The sequence below is a fragment of the Meles meles genome, chromosome 4 (genome assembly GCF_922984935.1).
Source record: "Meles meles chromosome 4, mMelMel3.1 paternal haplotype, whole genome shotgun sequence".
NCBI classification, from domain to species: domain Eukaryota; kingdom Metazoa; phylum Chordata; class Mammalia; order Carnivora; family Mustelidae; genus Meles; species Meles meles.
In genome coordinates this window covers 162,622,450-162,638,755 of record NC_060069.1, presented here as the reverse complement: position 1 = coordinate 162,638,755, position 16,306 = coordinate 162,622,450, and the positions used below count along the sequence as shown (strand labels likewise).

At 64.3% G+C, this 16,306-nt stretch overlaps 1 protein-coding gene across 3 annotated transcripts in view; it reads right to left on the bottom strand.

Moving 5' to 3' along the window:
- Positions 1–16,306, bottom strand: part of AGPAT3 (1-acylglycerol-3-phosphate O-acyltransferase 3) — a 93,731-nt gene that overhangs the window by 15,180 nt on the left and 62,245 nt on the right. For all 3 annotated transcript variants that reach the window (XM_046001704.1, XM_046001703.1, XM_046001705.1), the window contains exon 2: positions 5,174–5,400. In XM_046001704.1, coding sequence (XP_045857660.1) covers positions 5,174–5,351 — 178 coding nt within the window. In that variant the 5' untranslated portion in view covers positions 5,352–5,400. The remainder of the gene's footprint in view (positions 1–5,173; positions 5,401–16,306) is intronic.

Genomic DNA, 16,306 nt, shown 5'->3' with positions numbered 1-16,306 from the left:
CGGGCCGAGGACCAGCCCAGGCCCAGGTGAGGGCTGCCTGGGCTCTGTCCCCCACATGCTGCTGATCGGGGCTCCCACCTTTCTTGTCTGCCCCGGACAGAAGGTCTGCCCCTCGATGATACCTTGACACTCACCAGTCCCTTCCACCCACGGGGCAACCCAAGGCAGGGTCAGTGGGAAGGACCACCAGTCTGAGGCAAATTTGCCACTCATGACCCTGCCAGCCTTGGACAATTCTATCGCACGTTCCTGAGCCTGGAGAAAGGCTCAGGCGTGGGAGACAAACGCCCCTAACGGACACTTGTCCCACAAGCCCCCGAGAAGATGCTCGGTACCGTCAGTCATCAGGATGGGACCAAATCACAGCGAGACACCCCTCCTTGGGAGGGCAGTCCCTGGACATGGACGGGGAGACGGTGCCCTGCCCAGCGCCACTGGGAATGCACGGCAGGATGGCTGCTGGGCGCGTGCTGGGCACTTTCTCGGCACTGGGGGTCCACGCGGAGCTTCTGGACAACCCAGTGATTCTGCCCCAGATCCCTGTGGGGATCCATGTGGCCCGGAGCCACACGGCAGCCAAACGGAAGAAACCACCCAAATGGCCCAAATGCCCACAGAGCGATGCACGGCTGGGTGACCTCTGTCTGGCCACACCGCACCACGTGACCCAGCCATGACCTGGGCTGGCCCGGAAAACAGCGTGCTCAGGGAGAGGCCGTCCTGAAGGACTGACCTGTAGGGACCGTATACTGTAAAAGGATGAATTTACTCTCAGGAAAGCTGTTGAAAAGAAGAGGAAGGAAAGCAGAGGCCACAAGGCCACTTGTGCGTGTCAAAGTGTCCCCTGCTGACGGGGCCCCCGGCCGCCTGCCTCAGGGAGACACGGAGACGCAGAGACGCGGAGACACGGAGACATGGAGACACGGCCGGCAAGGAGCCCCACTCCTGCTCCCCCGCCCCCACTCTGGCTCTGGCTTAATCCGATGGTGGCAGCCGGGGCAGGGCCTGGGCAAAGTCCCAGGGTCACAGGGCACCATGGAGGAGGCTGTTGGTCTGAAAGCAATTTGCGGGGAATGGGCCAAGGTTTTTCCCATTATTCTAGTATGAACACTTGCGACGCACCCTCTTAACACGCCCTCAGCGCACAATCCCGTGCCGTTACCGCTGGGCACAGGGCTGGATGGCATCACAAACACTGTGGCCCTCCAGGTGTGGCCCATTTCAGGTCCCTCTCAGACGCGGAACAGGGCAGGACGTGTCCTGGGACCGGCTCATCCACACGACATCCTGCGGTTTCATCCGTGTGGTCCCATGTGGCAGGAGTCCCCGTGGAAAGGCGGGATATTGCCCACCGCAGGCTCAGACCGCGCTGTCTCTGTGCGTTCATCCACTGCCGGACAGGTGTCCCCACCACGGGCTCTTGGGAACGATGCTGCCGCGGACATGGGGAAGTTCTGCTTCCTTATCCCTTGTCTGAGAGGCCCTTGACCTCCTGACTCAGGGCCGCCAGGCGCAGGGGTGCAGCGTCCAGACTGGCTCGGCAGCCCCTCGCCTGCTGTGTAGCCCCACCTGGAAGGGGGACGTCTCGGCTCCCACCTGCAGGAGCTCCGGGGCCCGTCGGCCAAGCGGGCAATGCTGCGTGAATGCGGGCTCTCCCAGCCGTCCCTGTGGCGCTCAGAGACCACAGACAGAGGGAGGGAGAGACGGACAGACACCCTAGATCCCCTACAGACATTCTCAGGAGGATGAGCCTGAGGGTCACCTGTGGGGAAGCTTGGTCTCCACCTGCAGAGGGGAGGACGGGCCAGGGGTGGCCCCGCCCATCTCGCCGGGAGACCAGCAGCCTCCCTCCCCGTGGAGTGCAGTGACATGCGGCCGCCGGCCCGTCTTCTGTGCCTGGGGTCCCGGCCCAGCGGGGGGACGTTCTGAACAAGGGGTTTGGCTGGCGGGCTCCCGGGCCTGGCACTCATTTTCCCGTGGGGTTTCCTTTGTTCCGAACAAGCCAGTGCTCTCTCCCAGCCTCTCACCCGCTGCCCGCCGCCGCTCGCACACGCCCCGCCTTTACTCGGTCTGGACACTGCGGCTGCAAGGGAGGCGACGCTCTTTTCCAGCCCGGAAGGTTTGGCGTGGCCGGGTCAGCGGGAGCCCGGGGCCAGATGGGGTCACACTGGGATGCATTCAGGGCACGAGCGGGGGCATGGGGGGCGGACATCAGGCCTCACAGCGTGAGAGCAGGAGCACCTGTCCCACTGGACATACGACGCTGGCTCGGGGTCACTGAAACGATGCTGTGATGGCCGTCTCACGGCCACCTGGGGGAGCCTTCTCCTCCGTCCTGGCCGGAGGGGACGCCTGTGCAGCACCCCCGCTCCAGCGGGCCAGGGGCTCCCCCAGCCTCGTGCTCGGCAAGGCCGGCGCTGCTCGGGCTCGGGCTGCTCCCCGCACTGAGGCCATGTTCCGGGCTGCTCGCCGACCGCGAGTACTTCTCCGTGCTTTTGTCCGGTTCCTTGTCTTTTTTATAAAAAACGGTTTGTCTTTGCTTTTGAGCCCATCTTCCTCCAAGAGCTCTCCCACCGGGCTGGTGGTGCTTCCCACGCAGCCGTCGCCAGTGACGTCTGACGCCGCGGCGGTCGCTGTCCCGGCCACTCAGGAAGGGGAGCTGGGACCAGGGGGGCTGGAACTCTCACTCGCCCCCTCCCCCGCCCCCAGGCCTCCCCCGCTTCCGCCCCACAGGCCGGCTCGGCCATCACTTCACGGGCTCGCGTGGACGGAGCTGCTCCCGCTTCCCCGACGGCACCTCAGACCCTGCCTTGGTGATGCAGCTTCTGCTCTTCCTGAAGAACATTCTCGGGGCGGGAATGGCGGGTGCGCGGCCGTGGGCCTTGGGCCAGCGTCGGACCACTCCTGTGTCCCCTCGCTGGAAGGACCGCAGTCGGTCCCTCTGTCCGTCCGGCCGGCCCTCGGGCTCTCCTGTCTGGGCACTTGTCACCTGCTCCTTGTCTCCGCGGTCTGTGGCCTCGGTCTGTGGCGCGCGTGTCAACTGCTTTCCCTGCTGGGGACCCGCTGTCCACGGGGAGTCCCGGAACCACCTGCCGCGTCCCCTCCGCAGACCTGGCCGCTCCCCTGCCTCCTTTCAGCCCTGCGTCACCCTCCCCTCCTGGGTCTCGGCCGCACACTCGCGTCGGCGGCGCCCGGCCTCCCGTGACAGGGTCCGACGCCGCGTCACGCTCGTCCGTGTCACGCTCGTCCGCGTCCGGCAACTACGCATCTCCCTCAGGGAAGCGGTTCGTGCTGCTTCTCCGTCTGCGTCTGTCGCACGTTCCCGCCCTCCGACGACGGCTCCTGTTTGCTTTGTCTTCACCCACGAGCGTCTCCGAGCTGAACAGGGGCGGCGTCTCCCCCTGATCTGCGGACCCCGGGGGCGCTGCGGACCTGCTCCCCCAGCCGCGGCGCCGGGTCTGGGTCTGGATCCGCCCGCGCCCCGCAGCTGGTCCCGCCGGGCCCTGGACGTCCAGCTCAAGGTTCAGGGCCAGCGCCCGGCTCTCTGCTGCGGGAGGCGCAGGGCTGGGAGTCCCGTTACCAGCTGTGCCCCCAGCCAGGTGCTAACAGGCCTCGCCCGGCCCGTGCTGGCTGGAGCGTTTCCCCAATGACCCTGCCGCACGTGGAGGCCACAGTTGAGTCTCTGTTCATGAGCGTCGGCCTTTCGATGAGGTTTCACCGGACCCCGCTGTACTCATGAGCCGCTCCTCGGATATTCCTCATGACACGAATTTCAACTCTCCCCCCCGACCCCTGCAGAATCCTCTTTTATCTAAAACAGAAGCCAGACCCTGGGAACCGAAGCTACCGAGCGTGTGCGACAAGCGGAAGCCCCGGGCCAGCGCGCCGCTCTCAGTTGGGGCCGTCGGGGTCACAGCATCCGGCCTCCCCAGCCGTCCTCCCTTCTCCACCCCCGAAGCTGGGGGGCTAAGGGAGCCCGTTTCCCGTAGGCTCTAAGATGCGTGTTGTTTTCTCTTTACGATAAAGGAAACAGGGTCTGATGCTAAGAAACGTGAACAGCACAAGGTCAGACATAATCATAAGTGAGTGTAAATAATGGAAAGAACAAGAACCAAACAAGGAGTAAATCACTGAGCAGTAGAAGTCCCTCGTTCCTCCACTCCCCGGGACTTTCAGTTTCCTGGCAACCCCTGGGGACCCTCCGGGCACACCCGGCCACAGACGGTGCACGCTTGTCCGCAGAGAGAGCAGGAGCGCGCCGCGCACTTGTCTTTCCGCTTAGGAACATATTAGTGGAGGGTTCTGTGTCGGTGCGGAGAGGCCCTGGCTCATCCCGGCTGTGGGGCCGCTGTCCCCTCACCGTACTCGGTCTCCGCTAAGGGGTGCCACTGCGGCTGCTGGTTTTATGCTAACGTGGAAGTGACAGAATGGGGACGTCCGTGCAGACAGGTACTTCCGCGGGTAACCGTCCAGGTACACTCTCGCTCTGGAATGACGGCTGACACGGACGGTGGGCTCCGGTGCGGAAAGCCGCTGGCAGGGGGCCCTCCTCCTACGATGGCCCTGGTGCCCCGCAGACATGCCACAGTGCGAGCCTTGGCTCTGGTGACAGCGGGCTTTGCTGTCGGGCACCGGCGTCTCTGTCCACCTGGCAGGTGGAGACCGATGTCATGTGCACACACACACCCAGGGGCATATCGGCCACAGACACGCACGTCTACACACGTATGCAAAGGTGGGCGAGTCCTTGTCATTCACAGACAGACGCTCACGTGTGCACAGAGCCGACAGGTGCCTGCCGCTGCCTCGCGATGCTCTGGCCCTCAGCTGGCCTGTGGGCTGGCAGCCGGCAAGCCGACTTTATGTCTGTCCTCAAACACCCAAAATACCCGAAATATGCCCGAAATACTTGAAATAGACACCCTCAAACTCCCGAAATATGCCAACCACACGAAACCGCGTCCTCGGGTTCCAGGTGGCCGACTGTCGGAACGTCACCTGGTTCGACCCAGTGGACAGTCTGGGGTTAAGCATCTGGCGGCTCGTCTGCCGATGTCAGCCCCTCTGGTCCCAGGGCGTGGGGGGCGGGGGTCCCCTGCTGGACCCCGCCTGCCGGTCACGCCCTCGGGAGCATGCCCACCCCCAGGGCCCCCCTCGTGCGCGGGACACTCACGGCTCCACAGCGAGTAGGCGAGGCGGCAGTTGAGCCGGCGGTAGAGCTGCTTGTTGACGGGCCAGAGCAGCAGCGTGCAGAGCTGGACAAAGTTGATGACCAGCCCGCTGACCACGAAGACGAAGCCGACGAGCAGGTGCACCGCGAACTGGGTCTTCAGGTAGGCGAGCAGGCCCATGGTCGCTGCTCAGGAGCGAGCGCAGGGTCCTTCACTGAGAACAGCCGTCCTGGGGAGGACAGGGACAGCGGTCAGGACGGGCCGGGACGGGCGCCCGGGGCCCCGGCGGCCGCACGCGGACGGTCCTCCTCGGGGCTCGCGGCTCACCCACGCCCCGCTCCGCGGTCCTTCCTCCGGGGAGTGACACGCAGGTCGCGTGTGCGTCACACACTCAGACCACACACACACACAAACACAGCCCCGGCACACAAGGAAGGAAGAAAAGTCTAGAACTAATGCCCCCAAATATTACTGGTGACCGATCACCTCTAGGAAAAAATACTACAGGTCGTTTTATCGGAGCCTTTTTCAGCATCATTTAAAAGACCACACTGCACGTGGACCCCAGGGAAACAGACGCGCAGTCTACTACTCACTCCCAAACCGCCGCGGCCCTGGAAGCCGACAGCCTCTGGCTGGGCTCTGACACAGCGCGGTGACTCACCCACGGCCCTAACCGGTTTTTCTCCCCTTCTCACGTGCATGTCTTACTTCCAACGGTGACGCCGGAGGCTCAGCTCACATTTCTCGGTTGCGCCTGTCCCCTGAGCTGCCCTGTCACACCCCTCGTGGCAGAGAGCCAAGCAGGGAGCTGCGATCCCCACTCAGGGCCGCCCGTGGCCGGCGCACCTGCAGACCCGGTCCCAGAAGGGGCGCCCACGCTCTCTGCAGAATGGGGTGTGCAGCTGGCTGAGACGGGCTCCCTGACTCTCTGGGGCGGGGCCTGCTTCACTTTACAAGCTGAGCACCCCTGGGGGCACCAGGGACCAGCTGCCCCCCGGGGGACCACACCGACTGTGCTGGAAACACAAAGCTGTGACTTCCGAGGCTGAGTTGCCAAATACAGTTTTTGCCCAGCCCCCGGTCCTCGCGGGGTCAGCTCTGGGGGGAACCAGCCACTGTGGCTGGAGGACATTTGAGCCGCAGGTCCTGGACGTGAAAGCTGGGTGTCCAGGCCTGATCAGGCCTTTGGGGGCCCACAGCCCCGCGAGCAGCCCCGACCCACCAGCCCGTTGTGGCTTTAGTATCGATCCCAAGACCCGAGGGTAAGGACGGGCAGTGTTTGTCTCACACCAGTGCTGGGATGGTTTGGTACTAACTCATACCCCACGGTTACTGTAACTGGCCCTCTGGATGTGAAGGACAGAAAACACACAGGGGACAGCAAAGATACTTCCTGCTGTGTGGTTGGGGACCCCGCGAGCACCGCCCTCCGAGCAAACAGAAGCATGACAGGTGACTTGATGCGGTCCCACTGTGAGCAGCCGGAGGACCAGATTCCACCGCAGGCGGGGACACTGCGTCCACACTCCCTCCACGGGCGGGGATGCTTCTAGAAAGCAGAGTCCCGAACATGCCAGGCAGGCCAGGCCTGACGATGTCCTCCTTCCACGTATGAGAGGTTAACGGCGCTGTCCGGCCCAGCATCCTGCCCATCCCCCGGCACCTCGCTGGCACGCGGCAGGCTCTCTGCTCCCCACCGCCTGCCACACGGGCCAGAACCACCAGGGTCCCCAGAAGCCAGCGCGAAGATTGCCGCATCCGCCATTTAAAAGCCAATCCCCCAGGTCCCGGCAGGCCACCGATTCCATCCCTGGGGCACGAGGTCCAGGTCCCACAAGGTACAGCTCACCCCCAGCTCAGACGCGCTCACTGGCACGCAGCGTGATGGCACCTGGAAAGCCATGGCCAGGTCAAGGCCGTGGTCACGTCAGGGCGCTTCCCATCACCCCTGCCCAGGCAGCGCCTGGACCCTGGCAAAGCCACCGGGCTCTGGCACCGCGGATCCGGCTTCCTCTCCTCTAGGCTCACGTGAGCAGAAGCACACGGGACCGGATGTGCGGCTCGGCACGCGTGTCCACCACCGTTCAGCCTGAACGCGGAGCGACCTTCCACGGCGCACGTCCCGTCTGCCGACCCACCTGCCGATGGCTTCCAGCCCCGTGCAGGCTTCGGCGACCAGGCACGTCCGAGCACCGTCTCTGTGTGAACACGGGCTCTCACCCGGGAAGCTCCTTCAGCCCCGAGGAGACAAAGCAGCCAGTCCCGGGCACCTGAGCCTGATCTACGGGTGGGTCCCCGGGACGCCCTGCCGAGCCGCACCCGCCCCAGACACACGGTGCTCACACCCTCGCCACCAACACCGCACCCTCCTGTCCGACTGCGATGCCTGCGGTCCAGCTGGCTTCCCTGGCCCAGGCCCCGGGGCTCATCTTCCCTGACGACGGCTGGTGGACGTGGCCCGGGGCTGGTCTTGGCCCGGAGTGTCATTCCACCTCCTTTATGACTCATGTTCATGACCTGCCCTGTCCTCCCACGGTCATCGGGGGTGTGGGGGTCCCGCCTGCTATCTGCCAGGCTCCCGGGACCCGAGGGTGAGCCTGACCCTGGGCTCCCCTGAGACCGGCATCGTCCGACCTTCTGCCCTGCTGCTGGTCACCTGCCTGGGCTGTCAGTCTTTGTCCCAGACGAACCAGAAGTGGGACCCAAACATGACTTCATCGCTCCGTGTGGGCCAGACTCCGTCTTAAGGGACGTGAGCCGCGGCGGGTCAGGGCTCCTCCCCGATGCCCACCTCACAAGAGCACCCCGTGCCGACCCTCCGCTTGGACGCTGCCCGGCTCGGCCCACACGCCCCCCAGTCTTGGTGGGCACAGCAGGAGTGTGGCAGGGAGGCGGGTCTCGGGCTGCGGAGCGTGCTTGCAAACGGCTTACCTCTCACCAGACCAGCCCGAGTCGGGCTCTGTGTGTTTGTGCGCACGCCGGCACACCGTCAAGTTTTACTTTCCAAGCAGAGCCGCGTTCTGCTGCGCGCGGCCCACGGGTCTGAAGCCCGCAGTGCCCGCCGGCCGCCACCGCCCCACTGTCTGTCAGAGACACGCAGCTCGGCTGTAAAGTCAGGGAACATGCTTCATTCTGTCCCCTGTGGTCCCCCTGCGGGACCTCATCCCGGCGTCCACGAGGCTCCGGCCTCCGACTCGCTAACAGAAATCCTTGTGAACGCCCAAGCTCGCATGTCCGCCCAGCTCCGTCCTTGGTGACGCTCCAGACCCATCACCCCGTCTGCACATCGTCTCTCGTCTCTGCCCCTTATGACCGCACTCGGGGTCTCCCGCGGCTGCTGCCCAATGTCAGGAGCTCGGGGACGCCCCCGGGTCAGGACCCGCCGCACTGGGGCATGCACATCTGTACACAGGATGGTCCTGCCCTGTGCCCGTGTGGATGTCCCTTATGGCCACTTCCTGATGGCACACGACACTTCCGGGGGACAGCGCCCGTGCAGTCCAATCCCGGGGTCACGGTATCACACAGCAACCTTCGCTTGCATCTTCCGGATGGCCGGGAGGTTACGGTAGACCCCAGAAGGTGGGTTCCTGGAGTCTAGACCTACCGCCACGTTACAGGGGAGAAAACTGAGGCCCAGAGGCTTCAAGACTGGCTTCTCGGGACGGGGACGCCAGAGCCGAGCCCCTGGCCGAGCCCTCGGCCACATGTGTGCGTCTGACACACGGACAGGAGAAAAGCCCACAGCGCAGTCCCGTTGAGCTGCCTAGACGACACCCGGCAGCCCAGCCTCGGAAGACGCCAGTTGCTCACAAGGGCCTGTCCCCCTCCCGTGGCACTTTCTCCTCAATGCTCAGAGGCTGCTGCCGAACAGTGAGGAAGCCCGGGCCTGTCTCCATGCCTCAGAGAACAGTCAGATTGCTCGAGAAGCCGGCGTCCGCACAACTAGATCCTGACGGTGAGGGGCCGCCTCCTGGGCTTGTGGCCCCGGACAAGCGTCTCGGGGCGGGGATGTGCTGCGTGCTCAGCCTCTCGAAGCGGGGGCACGGGGCGCGCCACCCCTCAGGGCTAGAAGGCACGGGACCGACCGCTGGCCAGTTGGAGAGGGGCAGTGAGCGGCCCGCTGGGCCGGGCCGAGCTGAAGCTGTTCACAGAGCAGCAACACAGCCCCACGCGGTCCCCCGGCCATGGCAGGGATGCAGGCCCAGGCCTCCGCAGAAGCCAGCCAGCCCTCCGGTGGGGCCAGAGCCTGCTCCCCGCGCTAGCTCCGCGCCCCCAAGAAGTGGGACCCTGTCCCTCCTGGGGCTCTCACTGCTGATCCCAAGCCCGTGGCCCCCGCCACTGAGCTGTCTGTGGCTCGGGGCATGAGAGGGGCCTGGCCCCTCAGACCCCGCGGGGCACCTCTCATTGTGGCTGAACCGGGTCCCCCAAAAGCTATGTGGAGTCCTAACCGCCAGCCCCGAGCAAGCGGCCACACCCGGAGGCGCTCAAAGAGCTGATGGTGTTACATGAGGCCATTGGGTCCTGATGCCGTCTGCCCGGTGTCCTCAGGAGAGAGACTGGGACACAGCCTCCCACGAGGGAGCCCGCGAAGACACAGGCCCAGACGTGGTCGGCCAACAGGTCCCTCCCCCGCGCCCCCTCAGGGAACCGAGCCCGGCCCCGGCCTTGACCTCGGACGTCAGTCCCGGGGGGGGGGGGGACGGCTGCTGCCGAGGCCGCCGGGCGTGACGCGCATTGGCCGGATGGTCCTGCGCTGTGCCAGTGGCCGCCCCGCGGAGGGACCAGCTCTTACCAATACTCAGGACTGGTTCCGGTGCCGGAATTCGGGAAGACTGTGGACCAGCTCCCCTGTCCTGCTGTCCCCTTGGCACCGCCGCCCGGGGCCTCCCCAAGCTCAAGGGCAGACCCGTCCCCAGACGCCCGCGGACCCTCTCTCCGGGCACTGTTGCCTCAGTCCCTCTGCTGCATGAACCAGCCAGTCGGGGTCTGACCTCCAGATATCCTCCCAGGCACCCCCCCGTCTCAGTGGAAACCCCCATATTTCCAACAAAGCGTGTGCACGGGAACAGAAACCGAGGTCACGCATCTGCACAGCGGGAAAGCAGCAGGGGACCCTTCGATGGCATCTGGCAGCCCTATGGCCGTGTCTCCTGCACGGCTCCACGCTGGTCTCTGCAGGTGACCCGTGGTCCCTGCCTGAGAGCCCGGGACGAGCTGTCGCCACGGCTCAGCCACTCCAACCGCCGCCCGGTCCGAGCCGAGCTCCCAGCCCGTGGCCTCACCTGGCCCGTCCGAGGACGCTGAGCGCGAGTGTAACCGCGGCCAGACGGGGGCTGGAGACGAGAGGACGCTCAATGCGCCAGAAACACAGCGTTCTTGACGCTCCAGGCGCGCGCTCTCAGCCACAGCTGCGGACCGCCGCGCTCCGTGGATGTCGGCCGTCCACACACACGTCCTCGTGTGGCCCAGCCAAGAGGTGGCCGCTAGCTTCCCGCCATCCCTCCGCCCGTCCGCTCTGCCGCCCCGCGCGGTACACAGAACGCCCCCGGCCTGCTCGGAGGCAGAAGAGGAGGCCTGGCGGGCTGCACCGGGGCTTTACCGGGCCTGAGCCCGGGCGCTGGGTCTGCGTGTGGAGTCCCGAGGCCACACCGTGTGAACCAGACTGACTGCTGGAAACCAGGAAGGAGACGGAGGGAGTTTTCTCAAATATTCCTAAACTACCTCCCACAACGCAGGTGGGAACACAAACCGTCCAAAACGCAGCCCAGAGCCAGGACGGGGCCTCCTGCTTCCCGAGCCGCCGGCCGGGGCGTCCCAGAAGCACACACAGGCCACCACTCACACTAAGACTCCCGGCTCCCCCGGGTTCCCGCTGGAGACGCGGCCTGGGCGAGCGTGTCTGGGTGGTTCCCCGGCCCGCGGCCGATCGGATGTGAGCAGGTCCCAGGGGGCCGGCGGCAGACATCCTGCTGACCGCGACACAGCCTGCGGCCTGGGGGCGGCACCTCCGAGGGCGCCCGCTGCGGGGAGTGGCGAGCACACCCGCGGCCCCACGATGACGTCACGGATGAGAACACAATGCGGCCACTGTTGTCCACCCGGAGCTGACCGCAATGGCAGGGGAAAGGGCCCTCTCCCGTCCCTTGTTACTGAACGAGGCCGAGAAGCAGCAAAGGTATTTTGAGGCGTCCCGCTACAATTTCAGACTGGACAGACACGATCCCATTGTCGAGGCTTTAAGGGGCTTTTAGTGCCTGAGTAAGTCCACCTTCAGAGACCACCTTATCCTCCCATCGGCCGAAAACCAGGACGTATTTCTTGGCTAATAATCCTCTGTGGCCAGTTCTGCCTCATCCGTATTGGGAACCACCAAGGGAGGGAACTCCTAAGAGGAGGCGTAGAACCACAGCCATCTGCGGGTGACAGGTCTGGACCCTGTCGACCCCGGAGAAACCACCGGAACCGAAGCGTGACCATGACCAGGATCGGGTCGGTGGAGAGAGGAAACGCCGTGGACAGAGATCTGCATTCTCGGAACGTCTGGTAGCGAGTTCTACCGGACGTCACCCAAGGCACCAAGACGACAGAAAGGTGTGGTTGTTTCTGACTCGGTGGTTCCAGAACCCTGGCCCTCGGGGGTCATCTGAGACCCTGAGGCAACCTAGGAGCCCAGGCGCAGACAACGGGGGCTCCCAGCCGCTGGCAGCGCCGCAGTTTTAATTCTTGGTGTCCCAGGTCGCCCCACGGTCTCGCCAGCTGGCAGAACCGCAAAAGTCAAAGTCCAGGCAGGAATCGGGACGGCCCTAAAGCCGGTGGGGAGGCCGCTCACGGTCTGACACTCCGTGACGACCCCAGGCCGTGTCCAAACAGCCCGTGGGCACACGTCCACGGAAACACACAGACACAGACGGCCCGGCAGAAGACAAGCCCCGAGGATGCTAGCAGCGGACGTGATAAGACACCAAGGGACAGCTCAGAAGAAAGAGATGGAGCCGGACAAGGAAAGCGCAGCCGGAAAAGTGGGAAATGGAGCTAAACACATGGAAAACTCGGTGTGACAGATGCCGGCCGTAGCCTCCTGTGTGTGCCCCCTCACAAGGCCGCCCACGGAGGTGGGGTCCACTCCCCAGCCCTGGTGCCCAGGCTGGCCGTAGGGCTCCCCCCACAGCTGAGGCCTCGCAGCATCCCCACTGAGTGAGGGTGGATGGTGGCAGGTCGGCCCCACGGCTGCGGATCCCCAGCCCCAGGTGGGTGCCAGCCGACCGCACCCACACCAGTGACCCCAGCGGAGACCGGCAGCGGGACAGACCCCTGGCCCAGGGTGCGGCGCCACGGAACCACGCCACGGAACCGCGGGCCAGTATAGCGGTGGCCACTCCAAGGACTACATCCGGGCGGTTTCTTAGCGATGCGTGGATGCCACGCGAACCACTGTTTCTGAGCTCATTTATAAACGCACCCGAAGCCTCATCAAAATACCAGCAGGTCCCCCACCCCCCCCGGGAGCCAGACAGCAGATCCCGCAGCTCCGATGGAACAGCAAACGGGAAGGAGAAGCCGAGGAACCTGTGAGAAAGAAGCAGGGAGGAGCCTGCCGGGGACCCAGCGAGCACAGAGCCTCCGCACGCAGAGCCCGAAGGCGCAGACCTGGCGGCCCACGCACCCCACAGCTGGCCCCGTGTGCGGACAGCCCGTCTCACTCGGGCACCGACATCCTGCTGTGCTCGTGCTTGGGCCCGTCCATCTTTTCACTGCGTGCGAGGCTGTTGCAATGGACAGAACACAAAAGTAACTTGAAGCCATTACCGGGCTCATGAGAATCTTAGCATCACGTAACTTCTCAACCCGTGGGTAAAACTGACCCAATTAAATGACATATGGACCCCCCCCCGGGCCCACGTGGACCACGCAGCCTCTGTGGGCTCCCCCCGCTACACGACACCAGGTGGGAATTGAACCCCCAGAGGGCACCCCCGCCCCAGGTCTACGCCCTAAAGGAACCCGTCTTTGACGGGCTGGTCTGGGGGTGGGCGAGGGGCCCCGTTCGGGTGGGGTGTGTGGGAGGAGTCCACGGGAACGTTCAGGAAGGTGCCTGCTTCTGGAAGCTAAGGGATTCCTCTGGCAATGCCCTCTGCCCAATGGCCTCTGGCCTCTTCCAGCGAGGAAGAGTGTCCTGGGGCAGCAGCCTCCTTGGGAGCCAGAAGACTCGCAGTGTGGGAGACCACAGCAGGAGGAAGCTCAGGGTCCTCCGTGTGGGCAGCTCTGCGCCGCGAGAGGCAGAGAGGACAGACTGGCAGGGTTTAAGTCCCACCAGTGACTTAAGGATTTAAGTGACCGCCACGTCCGTCACTGTGACTCGTGCCGGTCTGCAGGGGCTCTGTTGCTGCTCCGTCCCGGATTGCTACGGACGGCGCATCTGTGACCGGCACGGCTTCTTCATCTCGAGCCTCTCATACCCCATCACGCCGTGTCCGTGCAAAGGTTCCTGGAAGGACGATGCGACCAGAACCTCTGGAGCGTGTCCACCCAATGGTCACCACTGAGAGTCTCAAACCCTGGCCTGACCCAGACCGGCCCAGGTCTCTGGGGAGCAGGTGCACAAAGCTCGCAGGAGAAGCGGCTTGGGGCTCAGATGAAAGGGAGCCGCCATTGTCCCTGCAGGCACAGAGACCCTCCAGGCAGGAGGTTTCCAGAAGAGCCACCTGGATCGAAGGGACCCAGGTCCCCAGGCCACCCCCAGTGTGGTGAGAGACGTCCCAGCAGGTGCCGTCTGAGAAGGGGATGGGAGCCCCAGACCAAGGACAAGCACGGTAGGCTGTCATTTCCAGTGGTGGCGGCCGGGCCTCTTCCCTCCCGTGACATCCGTGGGAGCCTGGCACGTAGGGGAGCCTGGAGCTGAGCGCGCACAGCGGGTGCAGAGGGGGCAGCTGCCAAGGACCTGGGGGGCCCCGCCCCGCCCACCCACCCCGGCTCTGCAAGCTCCAGCCTCCTCCGTCCCTCCGAGGTGGTTCGGCTTGTTCTGCCGGCTGGAGCAGTGATGTCGGGAGGCGGGAGGAGCGGAGAAGCTCCCACACCCGAGCCTGGTGCTGGCACAAGAGATTGTGACGGGTCCCCGGGCCTGCGGGACGCCGCGGTGCTCCTCACACCGAGGCGGTCAGCGGCGCCAGCGCAGAATTTTCTCCAGTGTGGACAGGTTGTGAGCTGAGTTCCCGAACACGTGTGCACACACACACACAAGGCTCATAGACAAAGGTGCACGGTGCATGTGGGACACCTTGTGCGGGCACACGCGTGCACACGTATGCACAGACACGCCTGCGTGCGAGTACATGCTCGTACACGTGTGCTCTCGCACGCGCACGCACACCCACGTGTTTCCACGCGCTCCACGTACAGAAACAGTCACAGCGACGCTGACTTGCAAGCTTGTGACCACGAACTGCCGTTTGGACTTGCAGAGAAAGAGACAAGGGTTTGCTCTGGAATTACTCAGGAGCTCGGTTGTTGGTGCACTTTCCTACGAGTACAGCACGTCCCAATGGGAAAACTTATGTGGGGGCTCTGGTTTTCCCTGGGATGCAAGGAGCTCATCCCGCCCTTACAACAAGACGAAAGCCAGACGAGCGGCATGTTCACGGCTTTCCTGACCCCACCAAGGACTGGAGGTCACAGGACAGCCAACTGACAGGAAACCTAAGGCAAGATACAGAAATGACCCCTCGGTTCCCTGAGGGTTCCCTGGGGCTTCCCTGGGGCAGACGTGGGTTTGGGAATAGGAGTTCAGCTGGAAAAGCAGACCTGGCGAGGCCGGGGACAGCATGAGGTCCCAGAGCTGCGGTGGGGGGGGGGGCTCCTCCCTTTCTCTGTGACCTCATCGCATTCCTAGCAGGTAGCACGGGGTGCCTGGGCAGTCCTGGGAAAGCTTCTCCAGGACGAGCTCCAGAACGCACGGTCCTTTACAAGCATTTACTGCCCAAGAACGCAAACCTTAAAGGATGAACGAAACCACTGACAAAGATAAACAAATGTCACATTAGCCATGAAGGAGTCCCCGTGTTTAAAAACTAGATTTAAGAGACGTAGGGATCCTAAGTGAGATAAGCGAAGGGGGTTCCAAATGACCACCCTCTGATGCCCTCACAGCTGTGGCAGAGCCCCGCGTGTCCCTCCCGTCCCCGGACACAGGCGTGGTTTGGAGAAGGGCCCCTGTCACTTCACAGCAGGCTCTCGCTTGAGCTTCCTGTCTGCGTGTAAACCCAGAACGTCTCCGACCTGCATGTTCTGCAAATTCTCCAAAACCATCACTGACGCCTAGGAAACATGCAGAAGGTGGCACGAAGACGTCCCCCGCCAAGTCCAGCATCCCGCCTTCCGGGCGGCAGCGGCCACGGAGAGCAGGAGGCCCACGGACCGACGTGCCAGAGCTCGCGGGGCCGGCACCGGGAGCCGCACCCTGCCCCTTCCTCCTCCCCAGCTGTCACCGTCCCCCAGACAGCAAAGCAGGAAGGGTCCATGCCTGGGGGTCTCACACACCACCTGCTCCGGCCCCCGGCCCACCGCATCTCGGGGATGCGCTCGCGAGGACGCAAACCGAGTTTGTGCTTGATGCTGGCAACGAGGTTCCACGTCCCCCGCGAGTGCTGGGAGCGGTCCTGGGCTCAGCTTCCCCGGCAGCTGGTGGACCCCGAGAGAAGCAGATGGCGCTCCCCTTTGTGCCACACCCCGGGAGAGCATCTCAGCGTGAGATCAGGTTTTCCGGGAGAAACTGGAGCTGCATGGGGTCCGGGGACTATTATGGGCAGTCACACCTTGTGGCCCCTCCTGGCCCTCGCACCATTCCTAAGTAGGCATGGAAACTGAATTCTAGATTTCTCTCCCTTGCTCTCTCTGGACACGGCCTCTTTCCCACGCATTCTATTTTCTTCTGCTCTCCCCGGACCCCTAACCGCTGACACCCAACCTGACTCGTCCCCCAACTTCTCCGTAGCGGCAGCCAAGGCCCACCGCAGCACTGGCTCTTAGGTGAATCCCAAATGACCGGTGTCTCCTGGGGCCAGCCCCCTCCCCATGGCCCTGCAGAAGGAGGCTGGGGGGCTGTGGGCATGGGAGCCAGAGAAGTTTCAACCCCA